Source organism: Camponotus vicinus, unplaced genomic scaffold (genome assembly GCF_025532165.1).
Source record: "Camponotus vicinus isolate PSW18456_S1 unplaced genomic scaffold, iyCamVici1.0 SCAF_3, whole genome shotgun sequence".
In the NCBI taxonomy this organism is placed as follows: Eukaryota; Metazoa; Arthropoda; class Insecta; order Hymenoptera; family Formicidae; genus Camponotus; species Camponotus vicinus.
Window position 1 is genome coordinate 18659800 of NW_028141967.1, and position 22575 is coordinate 18682374.

The 22575-nt window shown below is 32.6% G+C and overlaps 2 protein-coding genes across 6 annotated transcripts in view; one reads left to right on the top strand and one right to left on the bottom strand.

The window, feature by feature from the left end:
* Positions 1-22575, top strand: part of Sm (heterogeneous nuclear ribonucleoprotein L) — a 152359-nt gene that overhangs the window by 84197 nt on the left and 45587 nt on the right. For all 3 annotated transcript variants that reach the window (XM_083094638.1, XM_083094636.1, XM_083094637.1), the window contains exon 6: positions 9916-9979. In XM_083094638.1, coding sequence (XP_082950764.1) covers positions 9916-9979 — 64 coding nt within the window. The remainder of the gene's footprint in view (positions 1-9915; positions 9980-22575) is intronic.
* Positions 1-22575, bottom strand: part of LOC145968825 (uncharacterized) — a 63100-nt gene that overhangs the window by 15864 nt on the left and 24661 nt on the right. The window lies entirely within an intron of this gene.

Here is a 22575-nt window from a genome sequence, read left to right on the forward strand (position 1 = left end):
TATAAAAAATGTTTATAGATTAAACATATTTTGACACATTCATGTTTTAATTATTTAAAATATAACGCTTCAAATATTTGTATTCTTTCATCTAATTTTATAAATTCTTCATATTTAATAATCTTATATGTCATGATTAAAATGTTTCTTTGAAAAATTCAATTATAAATGAAATTATTCAATTACTTGAGTTATCACGTATTATCTCTTGGAAATTAACAGAATTTTGTACTGTTTGAAATTTTCGCGGATTATATTTTTTAAGTTACATAAAAAAAAGAGAAAAAGCATGGGCGAGATAAATTTCAATTTTTCCGACAAAGTACAAACGATCGTCATAAGTCAACATTGCCAAATTTGGCGAACATTATGAAATTTTGCGATGCCGCATAAATGGAGATAGCATACAAGACAAAGCCGTCGTTTCTCTTTATGTATCTATGCTAAATACTTAAAACATTTACATATACAATGCATTATCTGCATCCTACGTTCTTGTAAATAAATATATATGAATATTTATACACGGATGCTGTATATGATGCAATCTCGCAAGAGTGTACATGTATCTACGATTCAATTAAATTTATGTAAATGAAAAAAATTGCGTACAATATAACTTACGCACAACTAGCATGGATTTAATAAAAAAAATGCAGAAATTTGTTTTTTTCCACTCTTATTTTAAGAAAGAATTATAATTTTGTTTATATTGACATCAATTTTATTTCGGCAATTTTGAAAATTATTTTATTAAAGAATTACTTTTATTTATTTATTAAAGTGTAACATTCAATGTATTAAATATCTTTACTTTTCTATTTTTAATCATTATATTATAATGCTTATTTATTTTAATTCTAAGGTACTTAAAATTGATTAAAACACACACAAGATGTACAATAGAATAGAATTTAACTATCGTATAATGCAAAATTGTAATGTTGCTTGGAATATTCATTTTACAATGCACTTAAATTTCCTCGAAACATACCGCTATTAAGTGCATTACTCAAACATCTCAAGATTCTGTTATCCTGCAACATGCAAATTTTATGAGTTTATTAGTTATGCGGATCGGATCGCACTCTCGCCAGTTCATTATGATGAGCGAGGAATAGCGCACGCAATATTGGCGTAACGTATTACGTAGCAATATCGCTACGGGGAACGACCAGAAATTGTAGTAATTAATAGGGAGGCCGCTAATTCGTAAGCTGTTAAGCGAAATAACGCAGCCCACGTACCGTTTACGGCGATACTGCTTCCAGCAATAAATCGCATTCCGCAGTTTCGACGCAAGCAGTTTCAGGCATCAACGCGAGACATGAAATACGAGCAATTAGTATTTCTAAAACATATGTTATTTTAATATCCGTACCAACAGATATTCCCAAATACATAAATATCGTGGAATTTCTCAGAATTTGCGTGGGTGTCAAACTTCCGACAGTTTTAAAAACATGTACAGTGCAGTGGTCTTTAAATATCTCGTGTTTTTTCTCATTTACATCGAATGCGTGAATGCTAGTTTTCTATAACAGTATCGATATCAAAATAAAATATTGCGGATTATGTTTATTTGACTGAAATTTCATCTCTGCAAATTTTTATTATTTCATTTTACTCTATATATTTCCTCTTTTTTTGAATAAATACGATTTCTCGCATATTGTTTTTTTCGAAAGCGGGCATAATAAGTAGGTGAAATGTACAGCAAAGCCTTTTACATCATTTGGTAAATATATAAACAATCCATACAGTGTAATCTTTTAATGAAACTCAAGGGAACCGCCTTGAGTCATCAGTGAGTATTTGGCACGCGTTGCGAAAATATTTTTCACTACCGACTTTACATTTGAAGTTATTTGGATCGTCTTATTAATAAACAATTATAAAAAAATAAGCTGCAAATATGAAATTGTCTCACGCATACCGTGAATGGGTTAAAAGCGGCGATATTACCTTCGTTCATACGCGTATGTATACAGCCGGCTTCTAGTTCATTGATCATACGCGATGACGACGATATGACGATTGACGGCGACAAGGGACGCGTTGAAATAAATCTGGCCGCGATTTCGACAGATTCCCGAGAGTTGCGCGCGTTTCCACGTGGGCAAACTTAATTTTCACGGATATACGCGTAGCGTTGAATCACGGTTGACGTGACTCACCGCGCGACGCTCAAAAGTGCATCGCGAGCGCTGGCCGATACGAGAGTTGGCTGAGGACGTGACAAATTCGACAGGACTGACAACGCAATCCCCGTGAAATGACGCGAGAAAGAGAACGTGTCTTAAAATTACTAAAATCTATTTTTATGTCAAACGCAGCAAATACTCTTTTACGAGACATTTTAATATTATTAAATTTAAAAAAAAGAATATTAATTAATTAATCAATCTTGATGACGCAGACAATGAATGTATTATTCATTAATACAAAATCACTTGTTTCTCGACAGAAATATCGGGACACTAATTAATTTTCGAATCAAAAGCAATTAAAAATAAATGATTTCGCGAATTTAGTTTCAAGCATAATAAAAGGCAAGACTTAATTTTTTTATTTAATCTCGAGGGCTTTATTCGAGCGGAAACTTGAAAATTGATAAAAAAGACTTGCACTCTAATAAATATTAGATTACAAAGAAGTAAGTAGATATGATGTACGTGCGAGTCACATGATGTACGTGGAGTAGAGTGTATTTGAGGCGTGGATACTAAACATAAATTTCTTTTTCGCGTAACGCGTTGGGCTTTGGCAATGCTGACAACTGAAATTAGACGTTAAATCGTATGTTCTCGCTGCGAGAAATATATGTCGCGTGCCATATTTATGGCTCCGAATCAGAAATAGAGTTCGAACATAATCCCTGTACGTGGACGAGACAATTACAAGTTGCGCTATAATTGCTGTTCAAATCAATTGCGCGTTTAAAATCCACCGCGATTTATCTTCATGTAGGTGTTCAATTAAATTTTAATACGGGATAAAAATTACTCTCTCGATGCCGATAAAATTGTTCTATTTTTGTATATCTGATATTTTGGATCAATGTAATTAAATAGTAGTTTTATTTCCATGTTTATCTAACATAAAAATATGAAAGTAAAGAGAGAATTTTACGCGTGTGTGTATCGAGACATTAATTACGAGGGGAATACCTTTGGTATTTTTACATTTCTCGTTTCATTTAGCAAAATAATATCAGAAAACCGAACATTGCACAGAACAGATAATCGAAAAGAGCTATATGAAACGGTTCGAAATAAATGTGCTGCCAGTTACACGATCCTCGTTCTAGCAGATTATTACCCGTTTAACCGCGAACAAACTTTCGACATCGATGACGTTACACCAACAAGAGAAAAGAAAAAGCCCATACACTCTCGTCGCGGAAAAGTTTACTCGAGAAACAAAAGAGGCGGCAGCTCGTGTGTTTCCATTCTTCCTCTCTCTCTCCTATTTCTACGGGGGTTTTTCCATCAAAGTAGCTCACGAGGGAGAGATAAAAGCTCATCGGTACGCGGTATCGGAAGCGAATTTTATATACTGCCGTTCGTCAAGTCTGCCAAGCTGTCGAAGCTCGAATGATGGACGCTTAGACGTTTTATCGCGTGCAAATAACGCGCCGCCCTATCGGGGATATCGGAAATATATTCAGGGTTAATAAACAATTCTCTCGGTGCGATATTTATGAAACCGACCATTCGCTTAACCTTCGTATATAATTTTTCCTTGTTATTTATTCTATACACTTTTCACGCGCTTCGAGCTTTTATTTGGTCTAACAGAGTGTTTCGTAATAAGTGCGAAAAAGTTTAGGAGATGATTCTTTGTCGAAAATTAAGGGAGGTTTTTGTAGAGTTACATTCCTCCAAAAATGGGGATAAAAATTAGGTTTTTATTTTTTTCTCAAATTTAAAACAAGTTAAAGAAATGAAATTAGGTGGATATTTTCTACTAGTAAAAAGGTTATTTATTAATATTTTTTTCAGCCTCCCGTATTGTTATAAGGTGGTGAAAGCTAGCAACCCCTATACAATTTTTTATTAAAACTTTTTAATGTTTATATGAAAAAGCCCCCTTAATTTTCGACAAAGAATCATCTCCTAAAATTTTTCGCGCTTATTAAGAAACACCCTGTATACATACATACATTGCAATCTATTTTTCGAACGACATTGCAACAAATATATGCTTAAAATTCTAAGAAAACGTACAATCTATAAATCTCTTAATATTTCGCGTGGAGCTCAAAGTTAAATATTATAGAAAATTAAGTTTAGTGAAATAAAAATAGTCAAGTAAGGGAGAAAAATGATTGTAAAACATCGTTAGTGTTTTTCGCAGCGTTAATTACTCTCCTGTTACGTTTGTTGAGCGTTTTCCCGTAAATGTAAGAAGAGAAAAAATGAAAAGAAGGGAAGAAACGATAACATAAGGGAGGATCGTAAATGCTGAGAGGGAAACTGTCAGAGTTTTATGATGGCGCGATCCTATTCGTTTGGAGTTCAACTCGCGCGAGTTGTTTTATGTTCTTCGGCTGCGAAACTCAAGGCAGATTACGCTTATGAGTCTTCGTAGAGCAGTTTACTTTTAGCGTGATCTTTCTTTATATTCGGTAAAATCGTAAATTCCTTCGTTATTACGCATTTCTAAACAATCGCTTTATTTCATGCGCTATTCATGATAATAATAATATTTTATAGTCAAATACTCGATAGAAAAAAGTATAGCTAATAACAAATTCAAATATTCCATCTTTTAGAAAATACGGAGAAAATAGAGCATATTGTTTTGAATAAGTGTTTTTAGATTTCAATCTATATGTCATCAAATTATAAAGCAAAATGTGTGCATGTGTATATTGCGTTCTTTTTACTTGATATGCATACGTTCCATATATGCAATATGCTATAGTTGGATATTCCCAAGAGAGATTCCGAATAGATTTCTTTGTGATATTTTCAGAATATTTCTAAGATTTCCAAGATTTTAAAAATAGACATTTTTCTGATATTTTCATTCCAGAATCTTTTAGTTTTCTTTATTCTTCGTTACATTATGAATGTTTTCAGGAAAAATTAATATTTTTCATCATAAACATTTTTATCAATCGATCGTAGAAATTTTTAATATTTTTATCAAAATTTTAAGGGTCTTTTTTCAAAGGATTTTATTATTTTTATACTTTCACCATAAATATCTTCGGTTTGTTAAAAAAGAATTAAAAACAGTTATGATACATGCAGTGCGGAAGTATCGAAGCGATCCATTTTTGCTTTTGCCGATCATAAATCAGTAACGCGCCGTCTGATTCGCAGATCAATAAGTATTCGGTTGGTTCGTTATGAGATCGACGTTCAGTGCGAAACAATGGCCCATGCTTTTCACGTTTTCCGTTCCGCGGTATGAATACGGTCAATGGCGCCATTCCATAGGTTGCAGCAAGGAAAACTTGCCAGATTTTGGAATGCATTGTTCGACGATTTTAAGTTAAAAGAATTTCTACCACCGAGAAAGAGAAAGAAAAATGTTTAATTAAAAAAATTTATTATTTACTCCACAACGCTATCAAATGTTATGACACGCCACGTATATAATTAAAGATACAAAATTCTCTCTCTCTCTCTCTCTCTCTCTCTCTCTCTCTCTCTCAATAATAATAATAATATTTTAAAATTCTGTGCGACTTTGCTTCTTTTAAAAATTAAATTAAAATTCTGATATAATTTATATTCGCTTCCATCAGCTTATATAATTTTTCCTACTTAATCTTATAATGCTTAGCGTTATATATGTCACTATTTCTCGGATAGATATTTTACAGTATTACCGAGTTGAAATTTTAAATCCTTTAAGTAATATATCTCACAGTTTAATAAAATAAGCTATCCTACATCTTTTCAAGATAGAAGTTCAGAAGGAGGAATCTTGCAGTTTCGTATCCAAAATCAAATCTCTTGAAATTTTAAATTATAATCACGAACAATATAATTTCTTTATATTTAAACGTATATTATGATAAGATATGTTAAATTGCAATCTATGTTGTTAGCTTAATTTTTTAAATTACCACTTGTGGTGTAACTTGAAAATTGTTAGTGCACAGATACATTTTGTCGACATGTATTGATTAACAAAGCTATCATTAAGATTAATAGGCACTCTGTGGAATACCCTGTATACAGGTCAGCTAAATAACTCAGTACACGGTACCTTATATAGATTCGCAAGGGAGATATATCCCTCGATTCGAAAAAGCTTTTTCGCGTCACCGCAACCTACAACTAGTTGCAGTTTTACATTTTCCCATTCTCCGATCTCAAATAAGGACGTTGCAAGGACGATAGAAAGTTATGCAAAGCTCGAAACAAAAGTAATATATTAACTAGTATTTCGAAGCTTTCAAAGTTTAAGAAAAGTAATCCTACGTAAATACTACCGTGTCATTCATTTTCATACATTTCCATATTATTCCCATTACGATTATTATTGTTTTTTTTCATTCCGATATAATTTGTACGGAAGGAGAACTCCTGGAGTTATTATTTCTCGCGGCGCATTCGGAATGCGAGCGGCCTGTTGCAGCGGCGACCTTCCAAAGCCATCTTCTAAATCGGCCCTAGCTGCACTAATGCGCCGGCAGAATCCGCCCGCAGTTCTGAATGCTTAACTCAACGTCTGAAATCCAATAAGAAGAGGCTCGTCCGTCGTCGGACGAAATGAGATGCTCCGACGAGACGAGCGCCTCTTCTCTCCTGCCGGCGAAATTAGCGTTTTCGAGTCGCTTGAATTATTCAACTACGCTACTACATAGCGCCGCCTTATCTTTCGACTTTAATAATTTCCCCGGTGAAGTTGCAATTGTGGCAGAAGCCTGCCTCATTTGCTGCCGCATACTCGCGAGAAGAGTTCAATTTCTCTCTTGAATTATGAACACCGCAGCTAGAAGAATATGAGAGCAGAAAAATGCAAGAGATTTTAATATAAATTATGCAGTAACGATATATTTAATAAAATGATTTTTTTTATGGAATGTTTTCTAAGAAAACTTAATTTTTCTCTCTTCGGACCACTCGGTAAAAAGCTTTCCTTAGAAAGAAATTTTTTCGTTTTTCTTAGGAAAAATAGATAAATAAAATTTTATATGATCCTTTCCATTAAAAAATTTTCATAAGTAACATTGTTTTTAGAGTGAAATATATTTATTATAAAAATTATTTCTTCATAGAAATATTTTGCATAAAATTTGTAACGAGCGTCCGTAAGAATTAACGCTACAAGCATTAAAACCTTATAGTCGCTTGGACAATTTCATGCAGCTATTTACAAGTGACGCAATGAGATACGAAGTTACTTTCTACGTAGATTAACGCCAGGACGATTAATACCTAAGCGAAGTAAACGGCGTTACCTCACCTCGGCGCAATAAAGAGGAACTAATTTCGCTCTTCCGGACGGCGAGAGGATGCAAGCCAGTCTTCTGCATCGCATGCACATAGAGGAAATGATCAAACCCAAAAGATAGTGGTAGTAGTAGCTACATCACCGTTGTATCCTGTTGAATAATTCCCGTTACCAACTTCAAAGCGACTTCAATAGCTTAAGTTAGCAATCTAAGCTTCTGAAAATTTCAGCGCCATAAAGGAGAGCTTTGAAAATATGTTGCTCACGCAGGCCTTCGCGTATCCTTGTACGTGCAAATGGTTTCTTCCTCGAATTTAAACGATATACATGTATCCCATGGAAAAATCCACATCAATTAATATTAATAACGTAAAAGTTAAAATAATTAATCACAATCTTTTAATCTACTAATAATATATATATATACATATATTACATATTCACACTTATATATTTAAATAAAAAATAATTTACTTTTATACAGAGGAAATTATCATATACTATCATGTATCATATACTATCAAATGTTTTAACATGTTATAAACATATGTGCAACTCTTTCTCTCTTCCTCTCTATAAATTGCGGCAGGAGTCCAAAAAATGCATAGACAATGTGTCGACTGACTGCATAAAAATGGAATTTGTAATCGAAGAAATAAAAATATTTCTGCGATAAAAAAATTATTAAAAACAAGATAATCTGATTAAAAAAAATTTATAATTTTTTAAAACAAAATATTTAAAAATGATTCTAAAAAGATGATTTTAAAAAGATAATAAAATTCTTTGCAGGAATGGAGATTTAATTATAACATTTGAAAGTTTTTAAATAATATAGTAAATTGTTTTCTTAAATTTACATTAGAATTAATACAATTTGCATTAATTATACATAAAAAATATTATTATTATACGTGAAAACGTGAAACGCTCTTTTTGCGATGAGTCTTTGCCGAGATCTTTCGCAAGCGAGCTTATTTTCGACTATATACACACATACACACACACAGTTTTTTCTGCTTTCCCAGTTTTTATCTAAGTCTGCACTTGACACCAATTCTTCTGAATTGTTCCAAATTTTAAAAACGAAAGAAGAGAAAGAATTTAAGAACTAAAGTAATGTGTAACTTATGTTAAACTTAAAAAGGTACATAAAATTCATGCAAAAAAAAATAAATATCAATTCAAATATCTAAAAAATAATATTTATTCAAATATCTAAAAAATAATATTCAAATATCTAACATGGATATTATTGAGCATTTGATTATTTTGTTAATATTTGAAGCTTGTTCGATTAAACTACGATTAAAAATAAGAAAACGAATGTACTGATCAAAAGACAGAGATATCTTGTGTAATGTAGCCTTTCTTAAAATAATGCTGCATTATCACTTTGAAATTGTCTTACATGACCATAAAAAAATGTAATTGCGAAGCTTATAAAGCCAAGGTACGCAAATGCATAAAGTCGATCCTGCCTGCAACAAGGTGGAATGCGACGACTTATTGCAGCCGGGCGTTAACTTTTTCCGCTCGGCGCGGTTAGTAAACGCAGCTAAGCCGGATCGCCGTATCTCTCCTGTCTACGCTACTTTACTTTTCCTGCAAGGTTTTACTCGTAGAATTATTATTATTATGGGAGACGACGGCGAGATATACTGAAGCGGTTATTCAGCTTGAAGCGTGACGTTTTTACGGCCGTAGAACGCGCTCCAGAAGTGCTCCCGTAGTTACGCATACGTGTATAACGGATCGGCATTATGAGCTATTCTCGAATGTATATCATGCAATTATGTAATTTTTTTTTTAGACAACATTTTTAACGAAACGATCGATCGTTTATGATTGTACGCTAGTCTTAATGAAACGCGAGTACGCGAGTTTCACTGGAGGCTTTGCAGAACGAGTTGCTCCCTATTTAACACCTGGGGATTTACGTCACTTAAGCTAATCGAATTAGTCTTGCCTGCCCGAGAGATTTGCCGAAGTATTCATTAGATGACTGAGAAACAAGCGCGGATTATTCGTTGTTGTAATCGACGAGGATGTGGCTACACCGTACCTTTGAAAATTGAGATATTGAGTTATGGATAACTAGTTATTTCTCATTCAACCGCATTCACTAAAAACTCAATATCAAAATCTCGATAACGTTGTACGCCCGCCTAGATCTATCTATTTGTAACATGATGTTTGCCAGTAAAGTTCTCAAAGATCAATTAATAAAATATAAATCGTTTAATCTGTCTCAAAGATCAATTAATAAAAAATTATCCTTTCCAGAAAAAATATATCAATATCCCATTGAGCAAAATTAAATTAGGATTTATCTTCTTATCTCGTTTCGTTTTTCTTGACACTTGTACGTTTCGAGTCCGAGAACATTATTCTCCGATTTCTCTTCTCTAACGTGCAAAGAAAAACAATTGGCGCGACAATTCACTGTGATGTTTCAGACCGTATTATTTAAATATCGTTTCTTATCTTTTCCAGCCGACAAAGCTCAACGTCTACAAGAACGACGCTGAGAGCTGGGACTACACAACCCCGACACTGGGTGAGTTCTCCTTTTTTTCTCTTTCATCTCCCTTAGTTTCTTCTTTTATTTCTTTCTATCGGTGTTATGTACGTGTAACTTTATAACATACATTCCCCGCGTCTCTCGACATGCGTTTCAGTAATTGGAAGCATGAAAATGTAGAATCGAACAAGCCCGCTACTTCGAATAAAATAGCTACCGATAAATATTTTTTAATATCCATCATCCAACACGTTGCTCTTGTCTTTATTATTGTAGGGATATTCTACGTAACTATCACATAATTAACTAAAAATTAAATTTTTCTGATAAAAATTGATCCGTAAAATTATGACGTATTATATTATGCGTAAAATTATTACTTAGATTCTTGCAAATATGAATAATAAATGCTAAATTTATTCGTCGAAAGAGATGGGCTTGCTTGATTTTTGTACCGAGATCGTCAATTAGATTATACTTTACAGAAAGAGACCAATATATTCAATTGACTTCTTCTTGCAAAATTCGATCCAATTGGCGACTCTTATCGCGTACGTGCGCATGGAGGATCGTTCCCAACGTTGAGCGTATCGCGATTTCTCCCCTTTTTCGAATTTCCATTCATGCCGTTTCTATATTTCGTTGCACATGATACGGAAAACCTAATTGGATTAAACGATAATGTAAAAAGATTCGTTAAAATATAGTATTTCTTGTTTACAAGTTTGTAATAAAATATTCTTTTTTGAATAATATTAAGAAAATAATATTTATTGAAAGGAAACATAATAGAAAATAATCTTCACATTTCGGTTGTTTATTCTCGCAATAATATACAAATTGCCTTTATCATGTAATTGGCTGTGCTCTCTTCAAAACAGCTATGTATATATTTTTTATAAATATTGAATCTTTTAGCATTTTTCATGTCAAAACTTTATTGCATGAAAGAGAATTAAAGATCCGCGTATTATATTATGGACGTGAATCCGTCGTAATCCGATGATTTTCAAAGTGAAAATCCGATTTCGAAACCGCAACGATAGTGCAGTGGGAACGATCCTCGGGCTTGAAATTCGCTCGACCGTCATACGCATGAATTCGTCGCGAACATTCACATACCACAGAATCCAATAGATCTATTCACTCTGGAATACGAGAGAGTGTAGGAAATATGAAAATGCGTAATGATTCGGACCACCCAACGAGAAACGTATGAATTTTCTGAATTCGACGAATTTTGCACACAAAGAGATAGTTTAGGTGATAAAATAAATTATTACTAGAGGATATTTAGATGATAAAATAAATTATTATATGATAAAATAAACATATCGAGATATATTATGTTACAAGAACAATACATGAATTTCACGTGAAAATAAAGATTATTACGAATAATTTGAAATTCCTTACGACTGACAATATATTTTTGAAATTACCAGTTCGAATGGCACATATAATTGTATTATTATTTTGAATTTTGAGATATGTAAAATGCATCTGTAATTAGATTTTATTTCAATGCCCAGAACGTCTTACAAATAATGTAATATATTTCTCAATTAATTTCCCGTTGCTTGTGATTCATTTTCGCGAAATTATTCGCAAAACCAATCCTATCCTCGTCCTAACTATTCCAATCTTAAAAAAGCATGTAACAAGAAGCGAAACGAAGTTGGGAACCCATGCTGGCGAATTATATTTTGCAAATCAATCGGTTGACTGACTAAAGATTAAATCGCATGCCAAAGGTGCGAATGTAGCGTGACTTTCGTGTGCGCAAAAGCGTTTTAGTGACTGAACGTCGCTTGGTCGTGACGCGTAAATTATTTCGAGTTATCCTGCGACATTAATTACCGCGTTTCTTTCTGGAGCGGTTAATGAAGATTACTAACGCCACGTACGAACCGCGCTCGGCCCGAAGAATTAGCGCCATTTTCGAGATAATCGCCTTTCGCGCCGGGCTGCTGCGGTTTCGTTGCGCGAATTGGAGCGTTAAATGGCAATTACGCTAAGATAATCTAGAGACGCGAGTTTATATTTTTGCGAGTAGACGCTGAAGAAATGAAAATTTGCCGCTGAAATTGAAAAAGAGGATAAAATTATGACACAGAACAATTTAATATTAATTTTCATTATTGCGATAATATATCAATTCTAAATAAATTTATGTAAATACTAGCAAAATGCGAGATTCATTATAAATTATAATAAATAAGTAATTTTATGCTTCTCGTTAATAAATCATCGGATACATATTTTGATTACATTAATTTGCATATTAATTTCAATCCTTTAATTTATTAAAGAGATTAAGCGCGTATGTATGTGTATGTGAAGAATGTAATAAAAAAACTGAATTCTTGCTAATAAGAAATATTCCTAAGAATATCTCATCAATTTTTTCAATTTGGGGAAGCATTAACCTCAGAAAAAATTCAAGTCACACTGATACTGCTAACACATGCACATTTAGGAATTAATGAGATCGTGAAGCAATATTTAAACTTACAATAATTGTTTGAAACAGTTTAGAGAAAGTTCGCAGCGAATTCGATAATTGACTAATCCGCACGTATTGACTCCATATTGCTGCAAGCAGTAATTAACGGCGAGCAATTGCTAGAAATCGCGTGCCAGGTACAAGCCTTAAACAGAATTTCGGTTGGAACAACAAGCGAACGGGGCACTCAAGGAATTCGCTCCAATTATAGCGGCTTGACGTTCCGTCACTTGCAGACGCCATCAACGGCGTTGCCCTTTCGATTGTACGAAATCTCCGGATTCTTGTAGATATATTTCCGCACTAACTGGCGTCGTTTTCGGACATAACGACGGCATCCGCTTATTAAAAGTTTGATTTTACAAGGATACTTTTCATTATATTGGCTACATCTCTCCCTTCTATTACAGTAAATCCCCTATGAAATTAAAAAGTTTCTTTGTCTTTTTCATCTAGAATTAAATTTTCCTTCTTTATCTAGAATTTATACAAAACTAAGTTAACATTTTAAAAAAATTAATTACAACAGCATTAAAAAAAAAGTATTAAATAACGTGTGTTAAAATATTTTTGCGTCTAAAGATTAATTCGAGATTAATATTAATTAATACAATAATAAATAGTAATTTTTTCATTTAATAGTTTAAGCGAAATTTTTCTATATATTTAATCTTAATTAAATCTTAATAATAATCAGATACAAATTTTAAGATAAATACAATTTTAATTAAAACTCTTTCTCTCTTAATTCAAATTTGAAAACAATTAAATTTAGTATCCATTTTCTATAAGCAAAATAAAGTTTTATCAAAAAATTATAAATTTTTTTCACATATAATATTAATGTATTTTGTATTGTTAATTCTAGAATAAATTTGTAAAAATTAGATTAATTTGTCAAATGCATTTCCGATATATCTATCTATTCGAACGGCGAGAGAAAATAATACGATAACTATTGCTGGATCAATTTCTCGATAGAAAATGTTTTGTTATCACTGGAAGAAACTTGATTACGAAACCCGCGAGGGAGAGTCGCGTCGACAAACCTGTCTGTTGAACTAATTACATCGGAGATAGATCAGGTCGATTGCTGTACGCCTAACCTTTCCATCCTTGCATCCGCATCTCGCGGATGAAAGTTTCATTAAATTTGCAGACGATATTGCCCAGTTATAACCGCAACCTGTATTTCCGCGAAGAAAAGCGGTCGCGCCATTTTTACTCGTTCGAGATGAACGGCATCTTATATCGATCCATACATTGCCGCTTGAACTATTTATCGTAAGTTTAAATCAAATTTTAAAAGGTAATTAATTTAAATCAAATATCAACGCAAGGATATATTTAATCATTTTTATTATCTCTCTTAATTTTAATTTTATTTAAAATGGATTATTTTTTTAAATTTTATTAAAATAGATCATTTTTTAAAATTTCATTTAAAATAGATGATAGATATTAATAAAATGAATATTCAAACTTGAGTCCACTTCAATTTCTACATGAATGATCTATCAAAGTGTCTAAATGGATGAAACATCAATGATTACGTCATATTCTTATCGATGTGCTATAATCGTCCCTGATCAAATTGCTAGTTCTCGATAATATGAATAAAATAGCGATCGCGTTACCGTAAACATCTCGAGAGCTTAAAATAAATTGATTCAACTCATCTTTGTTATTTTAATCAACCGCATACCTAAGATAGAGCACACAACATTGTGCAACAACAACACGCTTCCATCTTTGCGATTCTCCGGGCGATTAAGATTCGCGATTAATCTGCTGTCTCTGTCGTCTACTCAATTACAAATGCAGAAATAGCGTTCGGTCGGACACGCGATCAATCCCCCGATCGCGTTACACTCAATTTTCTGTCATCGCCAACGCGAGGACCAATCCAGTATTTCAATTTGGCAACGACATTTAACGACGATGTCGTCATTGGCTCCTCGTTTGTTTCTCCATTTGATGCGTATAAATGTCGACGCACAAAAGATCGTCGTCGACTTCGACGAACAAAGCCAAGTTTGTCTCGAGAAAGTGAGCAAAAGTTGTGATTTTATTACATGCTTCGCGAAACGCACGATCTGAGCATACGATCAAATAAACGAAAGCTGCGTTTCGGCTCTTCCATTCATCTTTGTTTCTTGAAGATTAAAACTTTAACGTCGGACAAAAGCCAGAATCTTTAAAAAACGCACAGGTCTATTTAATAAACGTCTCTCAATAGAAGCGCGTACTTTTACTTTTCGAAGTGCTCGCTCTTGAATATGCTCTACTTTTTTTTCCTTGAGTTCTGAAGTCCCGACGGATCTGAGGTTTGTAAAAGTCGTGTGCATTTTTCTTTCTTCTCTCAGAAAGTTACACGCAAACGAAAATATATATTACCGAGAGAGAGGCATCTGCACTTGACAAGGAACATTTTGCTTTGTCATCCTAATGCACTCATTCATAAGAAATAAGAATTTATAAATTCTCTTTTTAATGTACCTCATTTACTATATCTATGAAATGTTCATGTTTTTCTTTTTCTCAACTTTCTTCGAATCCAAAAGTTTCTGCAAGTTGCTAAAACGAAAGAAAATTTAATTGCTGTCACCACTTTCTTAACTATCAAGTTTTATGTATCGCTATGTAGCGTAATTAACAAAGTATACAATAAAATTTGTCTTTAAATACGCAAATAACTTTTAGCAAATGATAAACTGACATACAAATACACATAGCATTGAGAATCAATTTCTCTATATAATATCAGTAATATATTATAAAAATATATTTAAAAAATTATTTTAAAGTACTAATATAGTTTCCGAATAACTTATTATCCATAAAAAATATTTTAAAAAATTATTTTAAAGCACAAATATAGTTTCCGAATAATTTATTCTCGCTTTTTGCATTAAACATAACTATTTACCGCGAATTGCAATATTTTATGCTATCCATCACCATTTTTGTGTGATTAAGCTCAACATAACTGACATATCAATATCATTAAAATTGCACGTTACATTAAAATAAATTTCTACATATGATTATTTTGAGCGCATTACATGTTATGCAGTTTATATTGTGAAGTTGTGCCAACTCTATAAATTTCCAGAGTAATTACTTTGCACAGGATGACGTTAGCAGACATTTCTGGAGTAATAACTTTCTCGCGCATTACAGCCTCCAAATTAACAAACTTTCACGCTAATTGTTTCTGATGCAACGGAATCGCGAAGTATACCTACTGCCGTTCTCCGTATCATCAGAATTTCGGTAGTAGGCTGTAAATCTAAATATAGTATATAGCTTCGAGATAAGCGTACATAATTTCCAAATTTCTGGAAAACTGAAATAAATTGCTGAATATTTTCTATATAATTTTGCTTTCTTATTAATAAAATTATAAAACACATACAAGCATTGAATTGAAATCTTAATTAAAATTTAATATTTTATTAAGTTTTTTCAATAAAATCGATTTCGATTATTAGACTACTACAACTATATTTTATTTAATTGATTAAAACGTGATTCAAGAATTCATTGTTTTCTCATTTTATCCTTTAATATAACAAAATATAATAAATGATAAAGATTGCTAAGTTCTTTAAATTTTAGTCATGTCTACAATCGTGGAATGGATTTTGCAGTCTGGGAATTAACTTTGTTGGTAAAAGAAAATCGAAATATTTCGTATGCGAAATAAGAAAGCCGTTGCAGTCGCATCCATCGAGAGATTTAAGTTTGCACGACGCCCCGTCCTGGAGGCTGCGACTGCGAGAAATCGGAGTAAACTCAGCTTCTCTCTCGCGGAGTGTGATGAAATAAAGACGAGGCGGAATGGATTGATCCTTTGCATAAAACTTTAAACTGCAATTCAGCGATTCTTCACTAGCGGAGCGGAACGCGCGGGACAAATGGCGCGAGAAATCGGGAGAGGTCGGCGCGGCGCGGCGCAAGTTTAATGCCGTTCCAAGATCTTTTTGATACCTCTCGGGAACGCGGAGGTTTCTATAACATCGGCTGTGTTATAAAATAAAACGTCAATCTCAAAGGTTATCGATTGGGAAATGGTGTAGCATGTAGGCTGCTAGCAGAAATAGACGGCAATATTTTCGAAAGATATTTTGAAAACAAGATCAAAGAAAAAAAAGGAGTACATATAAACAAGTATTATTAGAACATGAGGTGTGATATCACGGTTGAAATGCGTCTTCAAAACGAATTCAAAATGTTAAAAGATTTAAAAGACAATATATAATTAAATCTTAAAATAAATTTTTTTCATGACGCACGAATTTCTTGTAAAATTTTAATTGTGTCGTCATTATAGGCAAAGTAATTAGATGGATTGATTTTGAAAGATACTTTCTGTTACATTCGTTCTATTGTTTGCTGTTCTACTTCTTAAAAAATGGAATCGCTAATGATTTAAATTATATAATTGAAAATATTTTTGACACTGTAAAAATGACAATTCTTATTCACACGCGAAGATGCGCATTTTAGGATGCTCCGCAATTTTCTTCTTTTTTTTTTTTGTATAAATGAATAAGACCGAAAAGATCGCACTACTGTAAAATTGTGCATTTTTTTTTATTATAAATGAGGGGGAAAAATACTATTTATGGCTGCGGGCGCTAAGAGAGCAAGAGGGTTAATCACCACTCAAGTCAGTGAAACGATAGTGCTGATTTATCGGCGCGTGAATCGCAGCTGCAACGCGTCAGAGTGCAACAAGATATGCGACGTACGATATGCATTGTGACTTATGACCGACCGTCCGCGTTCCTCGAAGTTCGCTGAACATCCGGGTACCACCCGAATACCCTTCTGTTGTGCGAAACGCAGAAGTATCGCGCCGGGCATGTCAGTACGTCTCTATTCGGGAGAAGATTTATGAGAGTTCACACTAGTCCTCACCAGAGACGAGTGTACTCGTTAACGAGCAGAGTGTCGTCGAGATTGTGAGAGCAATCTCTAAGAAACATCTTCAAAACTAGCAAAGACATTTGTCCAGGACATCATTTAAATATGACGTGATATTAAGCGATCACACGAGAGATCGTATATCTTGCGGCTCCGCCAATCATTTCTCGAGTTGCGCGCATAATTTCGTATCGGGAAAAGTTATAACATGCTCATCTGAGCGAGAAGTTCAGTTTAATTCCATTTACGGTAGACTCAATGTTATGATTATAAACACCGAATGAATTATCGAACTAATTAGTTCAAATCTCTTCAAGCATTAGTCAAAGAAAATTAATTTGAATTTACTAAGATAATATTGATTAAAATAACTTTTCGAGTTGTGCAAATAACGATAATTTGTAGATATTATTGACATAATTATCTTTTACATATTTTATGATTAAAGAGAGATATAATACATACTTATCTAGACAACAATTAATTTAATTATAATTATATACGTAACTTTATGTTGTGCAACAAGTCCCTCATTGTAATCCTCAAATAATAACATGAATATTTGTTACTATTAACGATCTCTTTATATAAGCAGATTAAATACTTATTGAAGATTTTATGTATATATTGTATACATATATGTAATATAGAATGATACTTTTAACTAATTAATATGATCTTAAAATTATTTCTTACGTTACCGTGAAATATAACTATTGTATTTAAATCAACATAATTCGATATATTATTTTATATACCTACATTGGATATTTTCAGATTATTCTGCTTATTTTACCTGTTAATTAAATGACCGGTTTGAAATTAATGGGGCGGAATTAATATTCCTTGCCATAATATATATTATAATTATATCAGAGTATTTAGTTTCGCGCTAAAATAAATCATCATCACGGTAGTTGACGAAAATTATTATACTCTATCATTATTACAAACGCTTAAGGAAAATAAACCCTTTGGCTACCGCGACATTATGTTTTACCGAAGGATGAGATGACAGAGGCTTATTTGTTCTGAAAACAAGCGTAACTGGTTCTATTGCATCAAAAATAATCCCACCGGATATGTTCTTTGACCTAAAAACTACATCGCATTTTTAGCAAGTCACTTTACGTTAGATCATTTTACGTTATATTATTCTATGTCATATTATGTTAGTATCACATTAGGTTATCTTACGTTAAATATGTATCTCAATTGATTCAGTTTCGTTGAATACTTTATTATATGTATTTTTATACTTATAAAGTTTATAGAAAAACTTAATAATCGAAAATATATATTTGTTATATTAATTTAATATAAGAAAGACAAGATTTTTAAAAGAAAAAAAAAACGCGATCTTCCAACTTTCAGTAATCATAACGATCATTCATAAATTAACGTTCTTCTGTGTTTAATAATTCAGACTCAAACAAATTGATTTTGCAATAATGCGGGATTGAACAGTCGTATAGTAGAGTATAATGGGTTGTCGACCCCGGATCTTATTCTGTATGCTTCGATTTTATGCTTAGCACGCAGTACTGACGGGTCCATTTGTCCGAAATGGAGCGGGTCGCATGTACACAATGGGATCGGTATTTCCGTACGAGCGTCGGCGTTCCAATAAGAGATGCCGTCACTTCGAATTAGAATTCCCGAGGTGATGAGAGACATCGCGGCAGATTTGCGGCAGCATACCCGAGTCACAGTCGACTCCCTGTCTCCTCGAGTTGCGTGCCCGTGGTTAACACACAAGCCCTTTGTTGTTATCCCGCGAAATTATACGCACTAGAACGCAGTCGTTTAAGACAAATTGAAGGCGTAACAATAGAGAATGCAACCGGCAATTATCCAACAAGTTGAGATGCTATTTCATTTTCTAAATTTACCAAGATAGCATTGCATTGTGTTGTACTTTGTATCTAGAAAAATATTTAGATATCAATATCAATTGAGTCAAATATCGCTGTCATTCGAATATAAAATTATATCAGTCTAAAGATAAATTTTAATCGATGTGATTTTTTATTAGATAAAAAAAAATTTTTTTACTAGATAAAAAATTACCTTACATCACGAGAAGGAATTTACGAAAAAAATAATAAAGAAAGCTTTATTATAGAAATATATACAATAATATTTTTGGTATCTTTGTACAGACAGTTAACTATCTGCCAACAATCTGTCAACAATGCCAGACTAGACTAAAGTTAACTAAATATATTCTCCTTCATTCGAATGCGGAATGAGGAAGAGACGGCGCGTTATGGCGAGACAAATCACACCGGGAAGCTCCTGATTCCGATCAAGATCGGCATCCAAACGAGAGAGTGATTAACGAGCCCGACCGAAAGTTTAGATGTGAACTAACATCTCCCATTCGAACTTAAATTTGTAATGTGTCCGGCCGACGTCACAGTACATCTCCGTCAGGCCATTCAATCGGTCAAATTCTTCGCTCGCTTTTCCCAAACGAAAGAAATAAAAGGGACAAGACCTTTCGAACCTAGTGACGAAATGAAAGATAAGGCTGGCTGGCACAGCCTCCTCCTAATCTTGTGTGTCACAATCTCCTAATTCTATTCTAAGCTTGTCACGTGTTTTTAAGTTCTTCGTACTTCCCTTATCCACATTCCAATTTTTGTAACACGGTTTTAAATTTTATAATTTTTTTGTTAAGGTCTCGAATCAACTAGTATATAAAATTATTCAATCATATAAATATTTTAAATGTCTATAAAGGACTAAAATATTTATATTTTGTGCAATAAGTAATAAAATAGAATGTATATATTATATAATAAACAATAAACTTTTTATTTTTTGCGAATTTAATTTCGATTAATATATTAATCATATAGATTTGTATATATATAATTATTTCTAGATTTACTTGAAAAAATCAATTTTATTATTTATTTTGATTAAAAATATATATTGATTAATACATTAATTAATCCTAACTATTATAATTATTTAAAAGATTTATATAATTCACATTTTACTTCATTAAAATCTCATCAAAAACAATCAAAACAATTTTTCTCTTTCTCTCTTTATCTATTCTTGTTTTTCTCTATAAAATAGCATCTCTGAGAAAAATATTTCGTAATTTTTTGTCATCTTCGTGCTTATTACAATCGAGATCAAGTATAATGGCTACATTCCGTGCGAGTATTAACCACCGATGAAAGTTCTTGCCATCATCCATAGCCGTGAAAATCTGGCCGGACGCAAGAAACTCGAAACTGGGATGGTATTACGGCGCAAAGTGACCACATTCCACGATAGTTTGTGTCACTTGGTCGGCACGACCGCCATTTTAACTTGGCAAGTACGGACCCGGTTTTCGGCCAACCTACCGAAGAGAGGAGCCGATCTCTTCTCGCGTCCACAACCGCGAAACCCACGCGTCTCTGTCGCACCAGCCCGTCGAACTTTCGGACAAATTAGCAATTTGCCAGCAACAGACTCCACCCTGGTCCCGAAGCGTCGATTGGCACTCGTGAGGTAATCACCTCGTGACCGAAAATTGCGGACCGCCTCTATTCGTCATGTTGTGTATACCACATTAGATATACAAAGTGTCCCTGAGCAACAACACTCCCCTTTGGCTAGTAGACACTATTATATGTGTAGCCTAATATAGATTCATGCGCGGTTGGCTGGCAAACTTTAAATTACAAATATCAAGAATTTCCATTTTGAGAAGAGATGTTACTCAATTCCTGTTATTATCGCCAAATTTCCTTCAAATACGGATTTTTTTTTAATTTGTGCGAAGTATTATCATGGATAGTGGATTATATTTTAGTTAAAATTGAATTTTAATAAGAATTTCTCGCTTTCAAAATTCCACAATTTACAAATGCGATTTTTCTTCAATTCTTCTTATCATTGCATATCTTTCAATTTTCACAAAATTAAATTTTTATTATATTTTTAGAAAATATATAAGATATAATAAATTTAATCATTTTATATTTTATATTTGTATTAAAACTAACTACATATTTTCTCATTCTATCTCTCTATTTTATTTTTTTATTTTTCTGTCAATAATATCAGAAAACATGCACACAGAGAATTTCATGTAACAAAATATAACGTACTTCTTTTCGTACAAGTTATCTTTTCTTTCGAAGCAGTCAACGATATAAGAACAAAATTGCAACACTTCTCACTAATCCTTTCACTATTCACGAGTGAGCTGTTATCAGCTTTACCACAATGACACGTAATTACAATCTCGTTGTAGAAACTGTATCGCAATTGTGAAATACTTATATCAAATTTTTGCAATGGCTATAGTTTATTATTAATGCAACTACATAATTTTCTGTTGCATTGAATGGCCGTTACTATAAAATGTAACATTGTAAAAAAAAAGTACAAGTAAAAGATGAAAGAAATATATTAATTTCATATACGAGAGAGAAGAGTTACTTGTTGGTAGAAATTGCACTTTTTTTTATATCTCATGAAATTTTATCCGGTAAAATATTTCTCTCTCTTTACGAGATTTTTATCTCCAAATATCCATCGTCTTTTTTTTATAAAATTATGAAAAAGTATCAGTTATTCTAAATTAATTTATCATTGCAGTAATCAAAATAATTCCTGAACTTTTTATCATCAAGAATATCATTAAAATCATGCATTTCAGATCGAATTTTAAAATATTATCAAGTTATTTTTAATTTGATCTGCATCATTTTTTTTCCTTAAAGCCAACTTTTTCTTAAAATTATTTGGACGTGACACTTGATGGCTGCTTAAGAATTTCATTCATTTTCCAAGAGTGCATTGCGAAGATAATGTTGAGGATTTTTGTCATTTATATAATATATCATATTACGAACATTCATTAAGTATACCGACCATTTTTTGACGCATTTAATAAATCGTGATAGTCCATTGTTCCATCTTGAAATCGTGTGGGATGTTGTAAAAATAGCTTTTTATTTATAAGTTTTTATAAAAATTAAATTTTTATTTTTTTTTAATATAAATGTATTATCATATAAATGTATTAAACATCGAGATTTCTGTTATTGATTTTTATTAAATTTATATATGAAAGAGAAAGATATACATATGCGCGAGAAGGAGCAATAACTTTTGAAATAATCTATAGATGTGAATTTTTTTAATAAAATCATCTTTATATATAGATTTTTAATTATTTTAA